General features: G+C 49.8%; 6 protein-coding genes across 6 annotated transcripts; 2 read left to right on the plus strand and 4 right to left on the minus strand.

Annotated features, from left to right (window-relative positions):
* Window positions 1-340: 340 nt before the first annotated feature.
* On the plus strand, window positions 341-2391 carry ARB_00035 (uncharacterized protein; the record flags this gene model as incomplete). Its single annotated transcript, XM_003013542.1, has 8 exons — window positions 341-567; window positions 667-880; window positions 965-1084; window positions 1142-1193; window positions 1259-1511; window positions 1575-1980; window positions 2058-2232; window positions 2309-2391. The coding sequence occupies 8 exons, from the start codon at window positions 341-343 to the stop codon at window positions 2389-2391; spliced, it is 1530 nt and encodes a 509-aa protein (XP_003013588.1).
* A 691-nt stretch (window positions 2392-3082) lies between these two features.
* Window positions 3083-6293, plus strand: ARB_00036 (uncharacterized protein; the record flags this gene model as incomplete). The annotated part of the gene is made up of 3 exons (XM_003013543.1): window positions 3083-3374; window positions 3499-4369; window positions 4433-6293. 3 exons carry the CDS (start codon window positions 3083-3085, stop codon window positions 6291-6293), a joined length of 3024 nt encoding a protein of 1007 aa, XP_003013589.1.
* Window positions 6294-6847: 554 nt separating this feature from the next.
* Window positions 6848-7670, minus strand: ARB_00037 (acetyltransferase, GNAT family; the record flags this gene model as incomplete). The annotated part of the gene is made up of 2 exons (XM_003013544.1): window positions 6848-7101; window positions 7178-7670. 2 exons carry the CDS (start codon window positions 7668-7670, stop codon window positions 6848-6850), a joined length of 747 nt encoding a protein of 248 aa, XP_003013590.1.
* Window positions 7671-8197: 527 nt separating this feature from the next.
* ARB_00038 (uncharacterized protein) lies at window positions 8198-9027 on the minus strand (the record flags this gene model as incomplete). Its single annotated transcript, XM_003013545.1, has 2 exons — window positions 8198-8650; window positions 8743-9027. 2 exons carry the CDS (start codon window positions 9025-9027, stop codon window positions 8198-8200), a joined length of 738 nt encoding a protein of 245 aa, XP_003013591.1.
* Window positions 9028-9185: 158 nt separating this feature from the next.
* On the minus strand, window positions 9186-9542 carry ARB_00039 (uncharacterized protein; the record flags this gene model as incomplete). The annotated part of the gene is made up of 1 exon (XM_003013546.1): window positions 9186-9542. The coding sequence occupies one exon, from the start codon at window positions 9540-9542 to the stop codon at window positions 9186-9188; it is 357 nt and encodes a 118-aa protein (XP_003013592.1).
* Window positions 9543-10027: 485 nt separating this feature from the next.
* On the minus strand, window positions 10028-10576 carry ARB_00040 (uncharacterized protein; the record flags this gene model as incomplete). Its single annotated transcript, XM_003013547.1, has 1 exon — window positions 10028-10576. The coding sequence occupies one exon, from the start codon at window positions 10574-10576 to the stop codon at window positions 10028-10030; it is 549 nt and encodes a 182-aa protein (XP_003013593.1).
* Window positions 10577-13689: the final 3113 nt, after the last annotated feature.

Raw genomic sequence — 13689 nt, forward strand, 5'->3', positions numbered from 1 at the left:
ATGGAGAAGCAAAGTAGCAGAAGAAGAAGAAAAGAAAAAGAGAGAAGGAAAAAGAGCTCCATGTCGATCAAGGGATCTCGAGTTTAAGGAGCCCTCCTCGGCTTTCTCTCCCCTTCTCCATCTCCCGGTTGTGTGATGGGGATGATATCTGATTGCTGCTGTTGAGCCTGATATCCCGTATGGTCAGCAAGACAGTGGGTTGCTTTCTTCTTATTTTCCCTCTTTGCATCTATATATTATAATCGTCAAGTCCCTCTTTTGCGATCCTACTATCTTCTTCTTCCTTTCGTTCTCTCATTTATTATACCACTGGACGCCGAGCATACGGACATAACCAAAGATGAAGTCACTATCACTCCTGGGCGTTTCCTCGCTCGCCCTCACCTCCCTCGCCCTGCCTACCATGAATCAAAACCAGCATCGATTCGTGGCCCTCGCCGATCTTGCCGACGAGGACAAACCGCAAGCTATCAAAGATGCATTCAACCATGCGTGGAAGGGTTATATGACCCACGCTTATCCAATGGACGAACTCCGGCCAGTCTCCAACGAGGGATCCAACCCACTGTACGATATTCTATTACCCTATTTTGCCTTTTTTTATATACGCATACATCACCTACAGCAACTGCCATTTGTCGCTCCTCGCTTATGATTATGTGATAGGAACGGTTGGGGAGCCACGCCAGTTGATGCGCTTTCGACTGCCATCATCATGGGATTGCCAGATGTTGTAAACCAGATCCTGGACCATATTAGCAAGATCGATTTCAGCAAGACAGACGATCTCTGCAGCTTGTTTGAGACAACTATCCGCTACCTAGGAGGTTTGATATCTGGCTACGACTTGTTGAAGAATTCCGGAGCTATGAATGCAGATGTAGGTCCAACTGTTGTTTAGCTATGGAGACGCATCATTAACTGCGGTTTAAGGTTCAGAATTACTGACTTTTATTCTATCTAGCCCGAGAAAGTCGATGTCCTGCTCAAGAAGGCTGTAGAGCTTGCGGATGTCCTTAAATTCTCATTCAACTCCACCACCGGCATCCCCTCAAATACCCTGAACATTCCTAAGCAGACTACTGTAAGTCGTTGACTGACATGGTATGGGACGTGGCTGGGTTGACACGGTTTAATGTAGGACGGCGCCACCAGCAACGGCCTTGCAACGGTCGGAACGCTGGTTCTTGAATGTAAGATTCTATCTGATACGAAGTGACATCCCCATGGCACATGTCCAACTGACTCGCCCGTATAGGGACACGGCTCTCTGACTTGACCAACAAGGAAGAGTACGGCAAGCTTGCCCAGAAAGCTGAGGAGTACTTGCTCAATCCCCAGCCCAAGTCGAACGAGGTATTCCCCGGTCTTGTTGGAGGAAGCATCAACATCCAGACCGGCAAGTTTGAGCGTGCCAGTGCCAGCTGGGAGGGTGGTGATGACTCCTTTTACGAGTATCTAATCAAGATGTACGTCTACGACCGTAGTGCGTTTGGAAAATACAAAGACAGGTAAGAATTCATGCATCCGATATCGTTTTAAACCAATCAGTATTAATAAATATGTACATCTAGATGGGTGCTGGCTGCCCAGTCGACAATTGAACATTTGAAATCTTCCCCCTTGCTACACCCTGACACCACATTTGTTGGAGCCTGGGCAAACGGAGCATTGGTCAAGAGCTCCCAGCACCTCGCTTGTTTTGATGGAGGCAACTTCATCCTCGGCGGACGAGAGCTAAACCGACCTGAATTCACCCGATTCGGACTGAAGCTGGTTGACGGTTGCCACAAGACTTATGCTAATACAGTGACCAAGATCGGACCTGAGTCCTTCGGCTGGGACGAGAAGAACGTCCCCAGTGACCAGGCTTCCTTCTTCACCAAGTCCGGCTTTTATATTAACAGCTCTGGATATGTTTTGCGGCCTGAGGTCATCGAGAGTTTCTACTACGCTTACCGAGTCACTGGAGACAAGAAGGTATATACACTCGTAATTCTATGCATGTGGGTTCATATATTGTTGTCTCGACTAACTTCCCCTCTCTCTCCAAACAGTATCAACGATGGATCTGGGATGCCTTTGTGGCCATCAGCGAGACCACCAAGACGGACAGCGGCTTCTCCTCCATCAGCGATGTCAACGCTGCCAAGGGCGGATCCAAGACCGACAGCCAACCCAGCTTCTTCTTTGCCGAGACTCTGAAGTACACCTACCTGGCTTTCTCTGATGGTATGCTATTTCCTTGAAACCCCCCCTTAATAAATAATCAATAACCAGATTCAACGTGGCTAACTTGTTTCTGCAGAGGCCGACTGGCAGATTAGCCGTAGTGGAAAGGACAAGTTTGTCTTCAACACGGAGGCTCACCCCATCCGTGTCCGCAACTAGACCCCTCTTAACCAACTTCTCTTTCACTGTACATATTCTTCTTTGCGCTGCAAGGCTGCCCGTCCTTCTACTTACCTCTTCTAATCCAGCCTATATTCCTACTTCTTGCTTCTTAGCCTTCTGCCTGCTTCCCCGGATTTTCATGCTGAGTAATCTGCTTTGTCATATATTAATAACATCTCGGCTATTACCTAAGCTGCTGACCAAGCGACCGAGTCTGACTGGCTCGGCTAGCAGCGGGATTGTCCTTGCCGAGGCCGCGGCTGGCGTCTTGCGGCCGTTTTCCCCCACAGAGTGAGTCCCCGATCTAAGTAGCAAGGAAAGCCGCCCAAGGGGAGCGCTGGGACGTTTGAGGCCGGTTAGCGCGCGTCAGCAACTGGACTCTCCTCGCATCGCCAACCTCACCAGCACCAGCATCGCCATGTCTGTCGTTACCTGGGCTGAGGCACGGCGACACCACATCACGTAACTGCACGAACGCCGACCCCGAGCGAGCGGACGAGAAAAGAAGCTTTAAACGGAAGGCAGACGAAAAATAGGACGCGAGAGAGAGAGAGAGAGAACCACAGCAGGCGAGTCGGGAGAGAGCCGGGACGGCCAGACGTGAGGCATGGAGGGTGCAGAGGTCGAACGGCCTACATGGAGCCGGGCGTCGAGCAGGAGAGAGTTCCTGCGCACGTATAAGGCCTGCATGTCCTGCCGCCAGCGCAAGGCGAAGTGCGAGCTCGGCGGGAACAACGATCGCGGGATTCCGCCAGGCCCGCCGTGTCTGCGATGTCGCAGAGAGCAGCGGAACTGCCAGTTCAGCGAGGACCGGGCCTGGGCGCGCAAGAAGAAGAAGGGTAATTATTACACCCGCTGCTGCTTACTGCCACTCCTCCCCGCCTTCCTCCCCGCCTTCCGCCGTTCCGCCCAGGTTTTTGTTTTTGCTTTGTTTTGTTTCTTTTTTCTCTTTTCTGCCGGAGGGCGGATAAACGGCGGGAGTTGGGCGGACAGGCGGGACTCATAATGCACATCTTAATGTCGTGCAGCTGGGGTTTGGGGGATGGTGTTGCGTACATCTATGGAGTATCTGACTGACGCTCATCTTGAATCTTCTATATATAGATACCACCACGAACACATCCGCGCCAGAGACGTCAGCCCCTTTCTCCACCACCACTGCCGCTACCACTACCAACGCTACAAATGCCGGCGCAGGGCAAATAGCCGGTGCTGATGCGGATACGGAGGAAGCCAACCAGGTGAACCAATCGGTTCATGACGCGCTCTATTCCGTATCGAATGCTGGGGACACACCCTCCTCGACGGGGCATCATGCTCACAACATACCTGGTGCGGCTGGGGGCGCTCCCAATTCCAATACCAGCACAGCTAGCGGACATACAAGCATGCATTTTGACCCTGTTGGCCGCGCTGCACCTGCTACACCGGCTAACATGAGCAGCACCGGCAGTTTGTCACCTGTCTTGACCTCTTCCACCACGAATAACGTCCATAGACGCGAATATCGAGGCAGCTCATCAGATCGGCTTCATGCTGGTGCTCAGTCAAGTAGTTCCCATGGCCTACATACTTCGGTCATGCGAACTGTCGTGTCGAGTGGGAACGATGCATTGAACATTCTCTTCCAGGCTGCTGCGCAGGAGCAGGACAATGAAATGATTGATGTCGATACTGACCGGCGGCCATCCGTATCGAAAGAAGGTGGTGCTGGGGATGATGTTAACGGTAGTGCTACTGCAGGTACAGGTACAGGACAGGAACGTCCCTACTCGCAACATCAAAAGACCCAGTCTCATGCAGGAATCCGCACCTACGATACGCCAACATCAACTACCTCGTATGGAGGTTCCCCCACATCGGACCCAACGCAGCTCTCTCACGTCGAACCAGATGTATTGGCTGTTTGGGATCAGTGCCGTTTTGTTAAGATGGGCTGGTTCTCATCCCGAGAGGCAGTGACTTATGTTGATATGTATGTCATTACCCTGCTCTGCAATCCTATTTTGCCCATGACTATCTGACTAACTGTTCTCAGGTTCTTCAAGAATATGGCTCCTCTATCTCCCATTCTTTCACATTTTTACTCCCATCATCGAAATCACTACTGGCTTATCTCCCAGGAGCCTGTTCTATGCTGCACTATTCTCATGATTTCATCGCGATACCATACTCTACCCGGCGTGGGCGGAGCGTCCCGAGGCTTCTTCATCCATCAAAGGCTCTGGCAGCACTGCCAACATTTGATTATGCGCGTAATGCTCGGTCAGGAGAAAGGCTCCAAGGCCAAGACTCGCACTGTTGGGACCATCGAGGCCCTGTTAGTAATGTCAGAATGGCATCCCCGGTCTCTACATTTCCCACCCGAGAGTGACGGATGGGACTCAGATTTGATGATGGACAATACTCCAGAACACCATGACTCGACAAGTCCGGACTCCTCTGTGTCTGCATCGAGCAGATGGCTGGAGGACGTCATTGAGCCTGCACGCCGTTCCGATCGAATGTCATGGATGTTGCTTGGCTCTGGCCTAACTCTAGCACATGAACTTGGAATCTTCGATACGGACGATTCACGAGCTAAAAGCCTTATATCGAGCCCCGAAGGAGAACTCCAGGGTTTCCCGGTTGAAGAAACCATGAATTTCCCTCGCCATCGTATACGCCAGCTGCTTTACGTGTTCATCAACCAGCTGGCATCTAGGCTGGGGTGCATGTCCCTAATGCCGCAAAGCCTGAACCACTCCATAGTTGCCCCGTCGTCGCTCAATACTGGTATTGACGAGTGGCAGACTTTTATGAACTCGTGGATCGAGTTGACGAAATTGGCAAAATCCGTTACGGATATGTTCTTTCCCTCTGCAACATTCACACGACAACAGTTGCATAGTGGTCGGTATATTGGGCTTCTAGATCACTTCCGCCCATTGCTATCTCAATGGCGGCAGAAGCATCTGGACTCTAAACGTAAGTGTGGCGCACTTCATATCATCCTTGCCCCGCTAACAATCATATTAATAGACCTTTCACGGCCTTTCGGTGACATGATATTCATTGAGTACCAGTTTGTTAGAGTCTACACCAACTCCATCGGAATGCAAGCGGTGGTGGAGCGTGTACTCAATGAATCAGACCCCGACGTTGTTATGGATGACGTTCGCCAGGCAAACATGGACGAAATTGATTATGAATTCATACAAGAGGTGATTGACGGCTCATGCAGCTTATTACAGAAAGTCACCACGCTCGCTGAAAACGGCGCTCTTCGATTCTCGCCAGTCAGAATATTCCTGCGCATCACAAGCTCGTCTATATTCCTTCTCAAAGCCCTAAGTTTAGGCGTCCGTAATGCCAAACTTCAAGAGTCTCTTGATATTTTGACAAAGAGTATCCAGGCTCTACGATCGAGTTCGCTAGACGACATCCATCTAGCCTCCCGATATGCAACACTCCTAGACTCTCTGCTCTCACGACTACGAAGGAGCTTTGTGCTGTCAAATAAGAATCCAAAAGTCAGCCGGTCAACAACTCGCCCTTCTTCTGTTACTCCCTTGCCAAAGGCCCAGAATACTTCGCCTGCAACCCAGGGTCTACAAGCATCGCCACAACAACCACAGCAGCAACAGCAGCAGCAGCAATTGCCCCATCCTCTACAGCAAGCTCAAGTACAGCAGTACTCTCCCGGAGGAATTGGCTCTGCTCCTATGAATTCCTCCATGGATGTTTCTAATAATCCTGTCTTTGAGGATCCGATCTCTTCGTTAAATGACATCAGTGCCGATGACTGGTTATCGTTGCCCTTTGATCCTTCAATGGCACCTTTTGGAGATGGCGGCAACCAGGCTTGGTCCGGTTTCGAAGGAGCTAATTTGAACTTCATTTGGAACCTACCTTCATAAGGACGTACGTTCCAAGTGGTGTCTTCACTACTTCGATGTCCGTATAAGGATACGGCCTGCCATTTTTTCAGAAAACCACGAGCCTCTTGAATTACAATTTCGTGGAACGTTAGGTTGTTCTCAACGACTAGTTTCGGGAGACTGCCTATCGTGACCTGAAGCCATGTATCGTCCGTCACTTTGACGGCCATAATATATACAGGCACATATATCCAGCAAGCGTATATGCAATCACAGTTTTCCAGAAATCTAATACCTGAGTGTATTTAGCCAACTACTAAGCCAGTTCAAGTACAGATGCTTAATTCCAGATAATTTCAAGGTCAGAATCCCCGAATATGAACGCAGCCAGAAACCCCGTTACTAATATGTATCTTTCAGGCATTATCAATCGCATCATACATATATATACCCTTTATATCAAATTTTGTTTCATTCAGTGTATCTCTGCTCATAGATTTTTTATTATCAGCGAACCGAGCTTAATTCTTGCACTACATTGAGCAATAGATTCCCCATATGTACGATACAGCTAATAAAATGCATCCCACCCGTCACTGTTCTTTCGAAGTAAGAACGTGGATCGTTATTTTCCCACCCCCTTTTATTTCAGCTCTCGTCAGGGCGTCTTTTCTGGTAGTCATATGCTTGAAACCAATCTTCTCATACACCCTTTGGCTGGCAATATTCCCATCAAACATCGAGGCTCGGACTTCCTTGATGTTCATATGCTTCTTGCCCCAGTCAATTACAGTCTTAGCTGCCATTGTCGTGATACCACGTCCTTTATGGGATGGGCTAAGGAAGTCTGCAACATTTTTATCAGTCATAACTCAAACCATTTTTTGGCCTATCTGGGGGCTTATAATGAAGCAGAGACTTACTCCCCATCGCCCATATGATGCTTCCATCTCCAGCTTTCTTTGCAGCATTGGCTTTAAATTCTGCCTCCCGCACTGCATCATCCTCGAACTCGTAGAAGTCGTCTCTCCTTATACCTATACAGCCTATAAGGGATTCCTTGCCAGTTTCTGGGTCAATCTCTCGAATTGAATTCACTGGACAGCCGCTCAGGAAACGGTTGGTCGTCTCGTTTCCATGTCCGCCTCCGTTAACACTACTGTTGTGTGCCTCTATTTCCTTTCTAATCTGCAGCGAGCTGGGTATGCTAACTGTCCTCAGGTATTGCCTTGCCTCGTCCACGGGGTATGGGTATGGAGGGCCTTGCAGCCATATTGCTACCTCAAAATTGTTGAGGATACCGATGAGCTCACTGGCATCCTCGATCCGTGGAGGAGTGATGATGATGTTTGGGTGTCCGGGTATAGTCAGGTACGGTTCGCCCCCAGGCCTGTCATATAGAAGATCGAAATCCATGATTCCTGGAACGCTTGCTTGTGAACGAGATTTGAAGCTCTGGGGGAAGATTATGGGGACGCCTGGTAGCGTTGCGTGGCCTCAGGCTTTTTGTATTGAACCAACCCCTGGACCTGTATGAGTCAAAAGCCAACAGCTCAGATCGTAGGTAGCCAATCACCAAGTATCAGGCAAGGCGTAGCCTCAGTCTACGCCGCTCCTGATCCTTCTCATTTTGACTATCGTGGCCCCCCTGTCAACCAGGGACTCGGCCATTGCCCCGTATAAGAGTATGAGTCGAGTCGTTGGCAAGCTGAAATTCTGGGTGAGCTGCCGGTGTATTCAGCTAAACACCACTCTCCATGTACAAGCAAAGAGATCATCCATCATTATTTTGGGGGGTCATTTATTTACATAAATCTCGTGCATGCAAGCCTAGTCCCCTCAAGCCCATGAATGAAATGGCCAAGCCACGGGGGTTAACTAGTTATCTGCGCGAAGGAAGAGGCTAAAGGAGTGATAGAAGGAGCAGCAGCCTTTATACTCGACTATTCGATTCGAGCTGCCTCTGCCCACGGCCTTATTCGCGTAACCGGTCCCTTGTAGACATGTCTGGCATGCAGGACATAATAGATTAGAGAGAACAGGACCACTCCTCCGAAAATGGCACAGCTCCAATTCATAGTTGTCACATCAACTTGGCTGACAAGCGGGAAGAATGAGAAACTAAAGGCGATGAGAAGGAAGAGGATCGCTATGGTCTCAACTGTGCTGGACCAGCGGCCCATACTCCATCTAGCTGGTGGAAGTGGCTCGCCGCGCCAGCGCCTGAGGCGAACACAGGAGATGGAGATAATGTACGACGACAGAAGTGAGGCAGTACCAAGGGATATGATGGCTTGGAACGCAACTGTTGACCCGATGTTTATCAGGGATAGCAGGCAGACGATGAAGAAACTGACGCAGAGAGAGTTGAGAGGGACGACGAAGCGTTTATCAATCTACATGATAGGTATGGTCAACAGTGCGGTGATATATAGAGCTTCGTATCCGCATTTGGATGCCACGGGAGGGTGAAGCTATAACTACTTACCTTGGCAAAAAATGAAGGGAAAGGAATGCCACCGTCACGGGCGAATGCATAGAGCTGGCGGGAAGTAGTGGCAACATTGCTGATGGCTGAACAGGCCTGAAGGACCAGTATGAGGGATGTCATTGCTGTTGTTGCCCTAACAGACTGGGTGGCATGCAAGAAGACGGAAATAAAGGGGAAGCCGGTCTGGTCTTTGAGGACTGCATCGATATCATACACACAAAAGGCGTATGTGATGAGCATAATCAAACCGGTGGTTCCGTTCAAAATGAGGGTCCAAAGCATGCTCAGGGGCAATACTCGGGAAGCATCCTTGATTTCTTCGGCTAATGCCAGGAAGTCAGTAGAACTGAGTTGGTTGTTTCAATGGTGTGAACACAAGGTAAGAAGAGAAGGCGTACACATATGAACAGCGGAATCAGGCCCTATAAATCCAGGCCAGGTTAGTGATTTGCATGCCAGTTCAAGGGAATATGTTCAATACCAATAAGAGCATATATGGGAGCTCCTAATCCGACAAGACAGGCGAGGCCATTGTTTCCCCATCCCCCCCTATCGACCACATTCAGGAAGACTTCCTCAGCTGAATTCAAGGGAGCCAGGACCCAGAGAGGGATCAGGACCGCGAAGAATCCGAACACATGGACGAGGAGGATGACCCCCTCGATGAAAGGCAGCTTCTGCGCAAAGAAGGTATTGAAGATTATGGCCATGAGGGCTATCGCAATAATCAGCAGAGTGCCATGCCACCGTTCAGGCTGATAGCCCGGGTTATTTATTGCAATAAGGCCGACGAGCATGTTCGCAACTGTGTAGGAGCAGCCCGCGATGCCCGTATGCCAGCCTAGCACACAAACCCAGCCGGTCACATAGCTCAGGAACCTCTGGCTGCTGGCCGGCGCGAATTCAGAGACCCAATGGTACTGTCCTCCAGACGTCGGAGCCCTGCAGAAGCGAGTATATGGTGAGCATGGCCCTCTACCTGCGGCCTGGCGTGGGTACAGGCTCGTTGAAGACTCACATCGACGCCATCTCGGCCATGGACAGAATCACAAACGAGAAGCCAAACAGGCCCCCGATGTAGGTATAGATCATGCCGCTCAGTCCTCCATTCACTAGACCAGTAGTGCTCGCTCTGGTATCCAGACATCAGCTTCTCACAATCCCGTATTTTTGTGCATTTCCCCGTCCTCTCGTAGTGTTGTTGGACGTACATCATGACAACCTCCCATGTACACATCAGCACAGCAGCGAATCCCAAGACCGAGACGAATCGAAAGTTCCTCTACGGGGAGACAGGGGAGACAATCAGCCAGCTAGTTATATCCAAGGAAGACAGCGAAGGAGAGTCGCCTACGTTCAACTCCTGACTGTTGCCGATTCGATACATGTCGCGCTTGTCCTGGAGCGTTCCGCCGCGCATCGAGGAGAGGCTCTCGCCGGCCTCCTCGACCGCTGGGCTGTTGGCCTCTGAGGACTGGTCATGCTTGATCTCCGACTTGAATCCCATGGCGATGGCCTGCTCGACACTGCTGAGGGGTGACAGGCAGGAGCAGGAGCGGGAGCAAGACTGAGGGCCTGGGGGCGGCCGTCCTTTAAGACGGAGGCCAGGAGGGCGCTGCGGGAACCTCGCACAAAGCCCGCCCGCCGTACAGATGCCGGACGAAACGACACGCGGGATATCTGTGTGGAGGGCATCGTTTTGAGCACCGGGGGGGCCCTCCAGAGCAAACGGACATGTTCTCCCTTCTGGGCTGGGCAGGGAAGACGGAGAGCTCTCTGCTGGGTCTCCGGGGCAGCGGTCTCGCTGGATGGTCTGGGTATATACATACATACATGCAGCTATGCAGCTTCACATACAGGTTCCTGCTCGCAAGGGGCCCAGGCAGGATAACGATAACCACACCCATGGCGTTACGGTGACCCCGAGTATCAAAATCCAGCAAGGATACAATGGCAACAATCAGACAAACCGGGGAAGACATGCCGCCAGCAAAGGACCGGGTATATCAAGGCCATGCAGGGCATGTTCCACTGCAACCAACATCTGCGGTCTCACTCGCCCAGAGACACGGCGTCAGTCTGTGCCAATGAACGGCTGAGCCGGGGCCAGAAGCTTTGGCTGAAAGAAAAGCTTGAGGAGCTTTTGCAGGCTGCGCAGAGTCTTGCTTGCTGGCCCGGTGCTATACCAGCGGAGGACTATAACTAGGGGCCTTGTTGCCAGGCATGTCACTATGTAACGATCCACCAGTATCTATCTGTGTACTATCGTTGGTTTAATTCACTAACTAATTACCAGGATCTCCAATTCGTTACGAGGACGGCCTGCCAATGAAAGACGCCATCGTTACTGACAGGACTGCGGCGCCCGGAATCCGCAAGCTGTCCCGGAACGCTCAGGCTGAATTTTTCAACTTCCCTGCTATGAAGGCGATATATGCGTCGTAACCGTCTGTTATCTGCACCAGATGGGAAAGCAGAGCTCCCGCTAGAGAATCAATGGCCCTATTTCCACCCTATTAACTGGCCAAACTTCTGGCCTGACCCCTTCGTGAGGCCCGCGTAAGTACGGCCGAGCAACTCCATCTCTGTCTACTTACATGTATATCTTGAGCTTAAATAACGGTTTATTTAGGTTTCGGCTCAATGCTCCTGACTTTGGTCACAAGCCATCCAGCTTTGTTGATCGTCTTTCTTTGTCTGATGGCAAACAAAAAACGCCAATCCGTCGCGCCATCTTCTCCCAAGCAAGTCAGAACCAGAACTATCGGGTAACTAGTTATCTCCAGCCAACGCTTTCAATTGGAATTCCCTTGGTGCCAGGGGCGATGATTGTTACGCCTAATATCGTGATTACCCGATGGACCATAACAGAATTACACATTCGCCTGGTACCACACGGAAAGGTCAGCTTCTTGTCCACGACCCTTTGAATGGCCATCTTTCCCCCCTGTTGGGCCCTTGTTACCATACTCTGTCATACTCCCTTCCAGTGTGCAACGTAAGGCATTGTTCCCTGGGCACATACATGCATAACACTGTGTTAATGTAGGGTCTCAACTCCCCGGTGCCTTGTAGCACGGACAGGATCTTTTCCGACGTTGCCCTGCGCTCCAATTAACAAGGCATCTCTGAATATGCGTTATCTCGACGAATCCACTAGACTCACTGCCCTTGTCTTCCCCGATTCATGTGTGCTGGTTTCAAGCACCTCTGATGTGATCGTTCATTTCTGATGTTGGTGGAGCGCATATTCACAACCGGCCCCTAGCCCTAGTGCTCTGGCATGAGCATATTTTTTATGACATTCTTCAATTTAATTGTCTCCCGAACACCGATATGCACTGGGCAAGGGACTAAAATCAAGGCGTACAAGGGATTTTTTTTTTTTTTTTTTCTTCATTAGAACTCTGCCCGGACCAGAGCACTGGGAATAGCTGAACGTCTGCGCTTTCGAAAAATTACCGCGAGTGGTTGCTCCTTCTGGCCGACTTTTTGTATCTTCATCTTGCCATGAAGTCCCTGCATCCCCGAACAAGAAGTCTGCATTTGTTACGGAACCTTTACACTGCTCCTATTCGCCCGTGGTACCCGCTAGTGACTTGGATTTACAGATCATATATACAGAGTAATGCATTTTACCAGTGCGCCTCTTTTATGGAGTCTCTCATATTGCTCTTTCTGATAACCAGAGTTTGGTGGCATCGGTTGGCGTTTCATCGCTTGTTTGGAAATCTCCAGAGTATAACTTCATGCTATGGGACAATATTTCGGACGTCCAAGTCCAACATTTGCGCAGCATTCCCGGGCTTGAGAATCAATGTTCCTTTGTTTATTGATGATTACGAACCGACAACTTGATGGAGAACCCATCTAGCGTGCCAGATGGTCACCGCGCCTACCATGTCACTGATACCGACCAAAGTGGACATATTGTTATTGTCTCAACACTTCTGATGTCGTGGATGGTGCTGTGCTTCTTCATCCGGATATACATCCGCTCAGATATCAATGGACCTTTTGGACTGGATGATTTGGTGGCAGGGATAGGATCAGTATGTTATTCTTACTTCTGACCTCTTCTGGCCTGGCCTGACTAATTCTAGTTAAAATACTATAGACATTAGGCATTGTTCATGTCGGTGTGTTACTGAAAGCAGTCAGCCAGGGGGTAGGGAAATCGAAAGAACACTTACGCCCAACTGACGTAAATGCCGCTGAACAGGTATAACCTTTACCTCAATCTATTATTCTCTAACAGTTACAATGAAACATGAAGCTGATTCCATCTACCAGACTCTCTATATCAGCGATATACTCTTCATTTTGGCGTATTCATGTGCCAAAGCCGCCGTTGGGTTGCTCCTATACAGGTTGGGGCGTGACACTCTATATAAGCGTGGGTGTGCCGCAATTGCACTTTTTATAGGGCTATGGGGAATTGCTGCTACAATCGCCATGTCCATAAAATGTGACATTACAAAACCCTGGATAGTAAGCGATAGGTGCCATCATATCGTTAGTGTAAACTGCTGTCCTAAATATTCCCAGTGTCATATTGTGCTAACAGCGCTCTCCGATATTCAGGAATTACGTTGGAAGCTTATCACCGCGTTTGATGTTTTATCAGAGCTCATGATGTTTGGAATGTTGGTATACCTCATCTGGGGATTGCAGATGGCGATGAGCCGAAAAGTCGTTATAGTGGGCGCTTTTGCCTGCAGACTCCCGTAAGTGTCAACCGCAATTGAATAAATCTTTCTAAGGTTAACTGTTGGTGTCTCTCGAAATTAGCGTGGTAGGATTCTCTATATTTCGACTCACAACAATAGATGGCATAGTAGATCTACGCGACCCAACCATTTCAATGGTGCCATACGTCATATGGACGGAAATACTCTTACATTACAGTATAATGGCAGCCACAATACCCTGTCTAAAGCCATT

The sequence above is a fragment of the Trichophyton benhamiae genome (assembly GCF_000151125.1).
Source record: "Trichophyton benhamiae CBS 112371 chromosome Unknown contig00074.8, whole genome shotgun sequence".
NCBI lineage: Eukaryota > Fungi > Ascomycota > Eurotiomycetes > Onygenales > Arthrodermataceae > Trichophyton > Trichophyton benhamiae.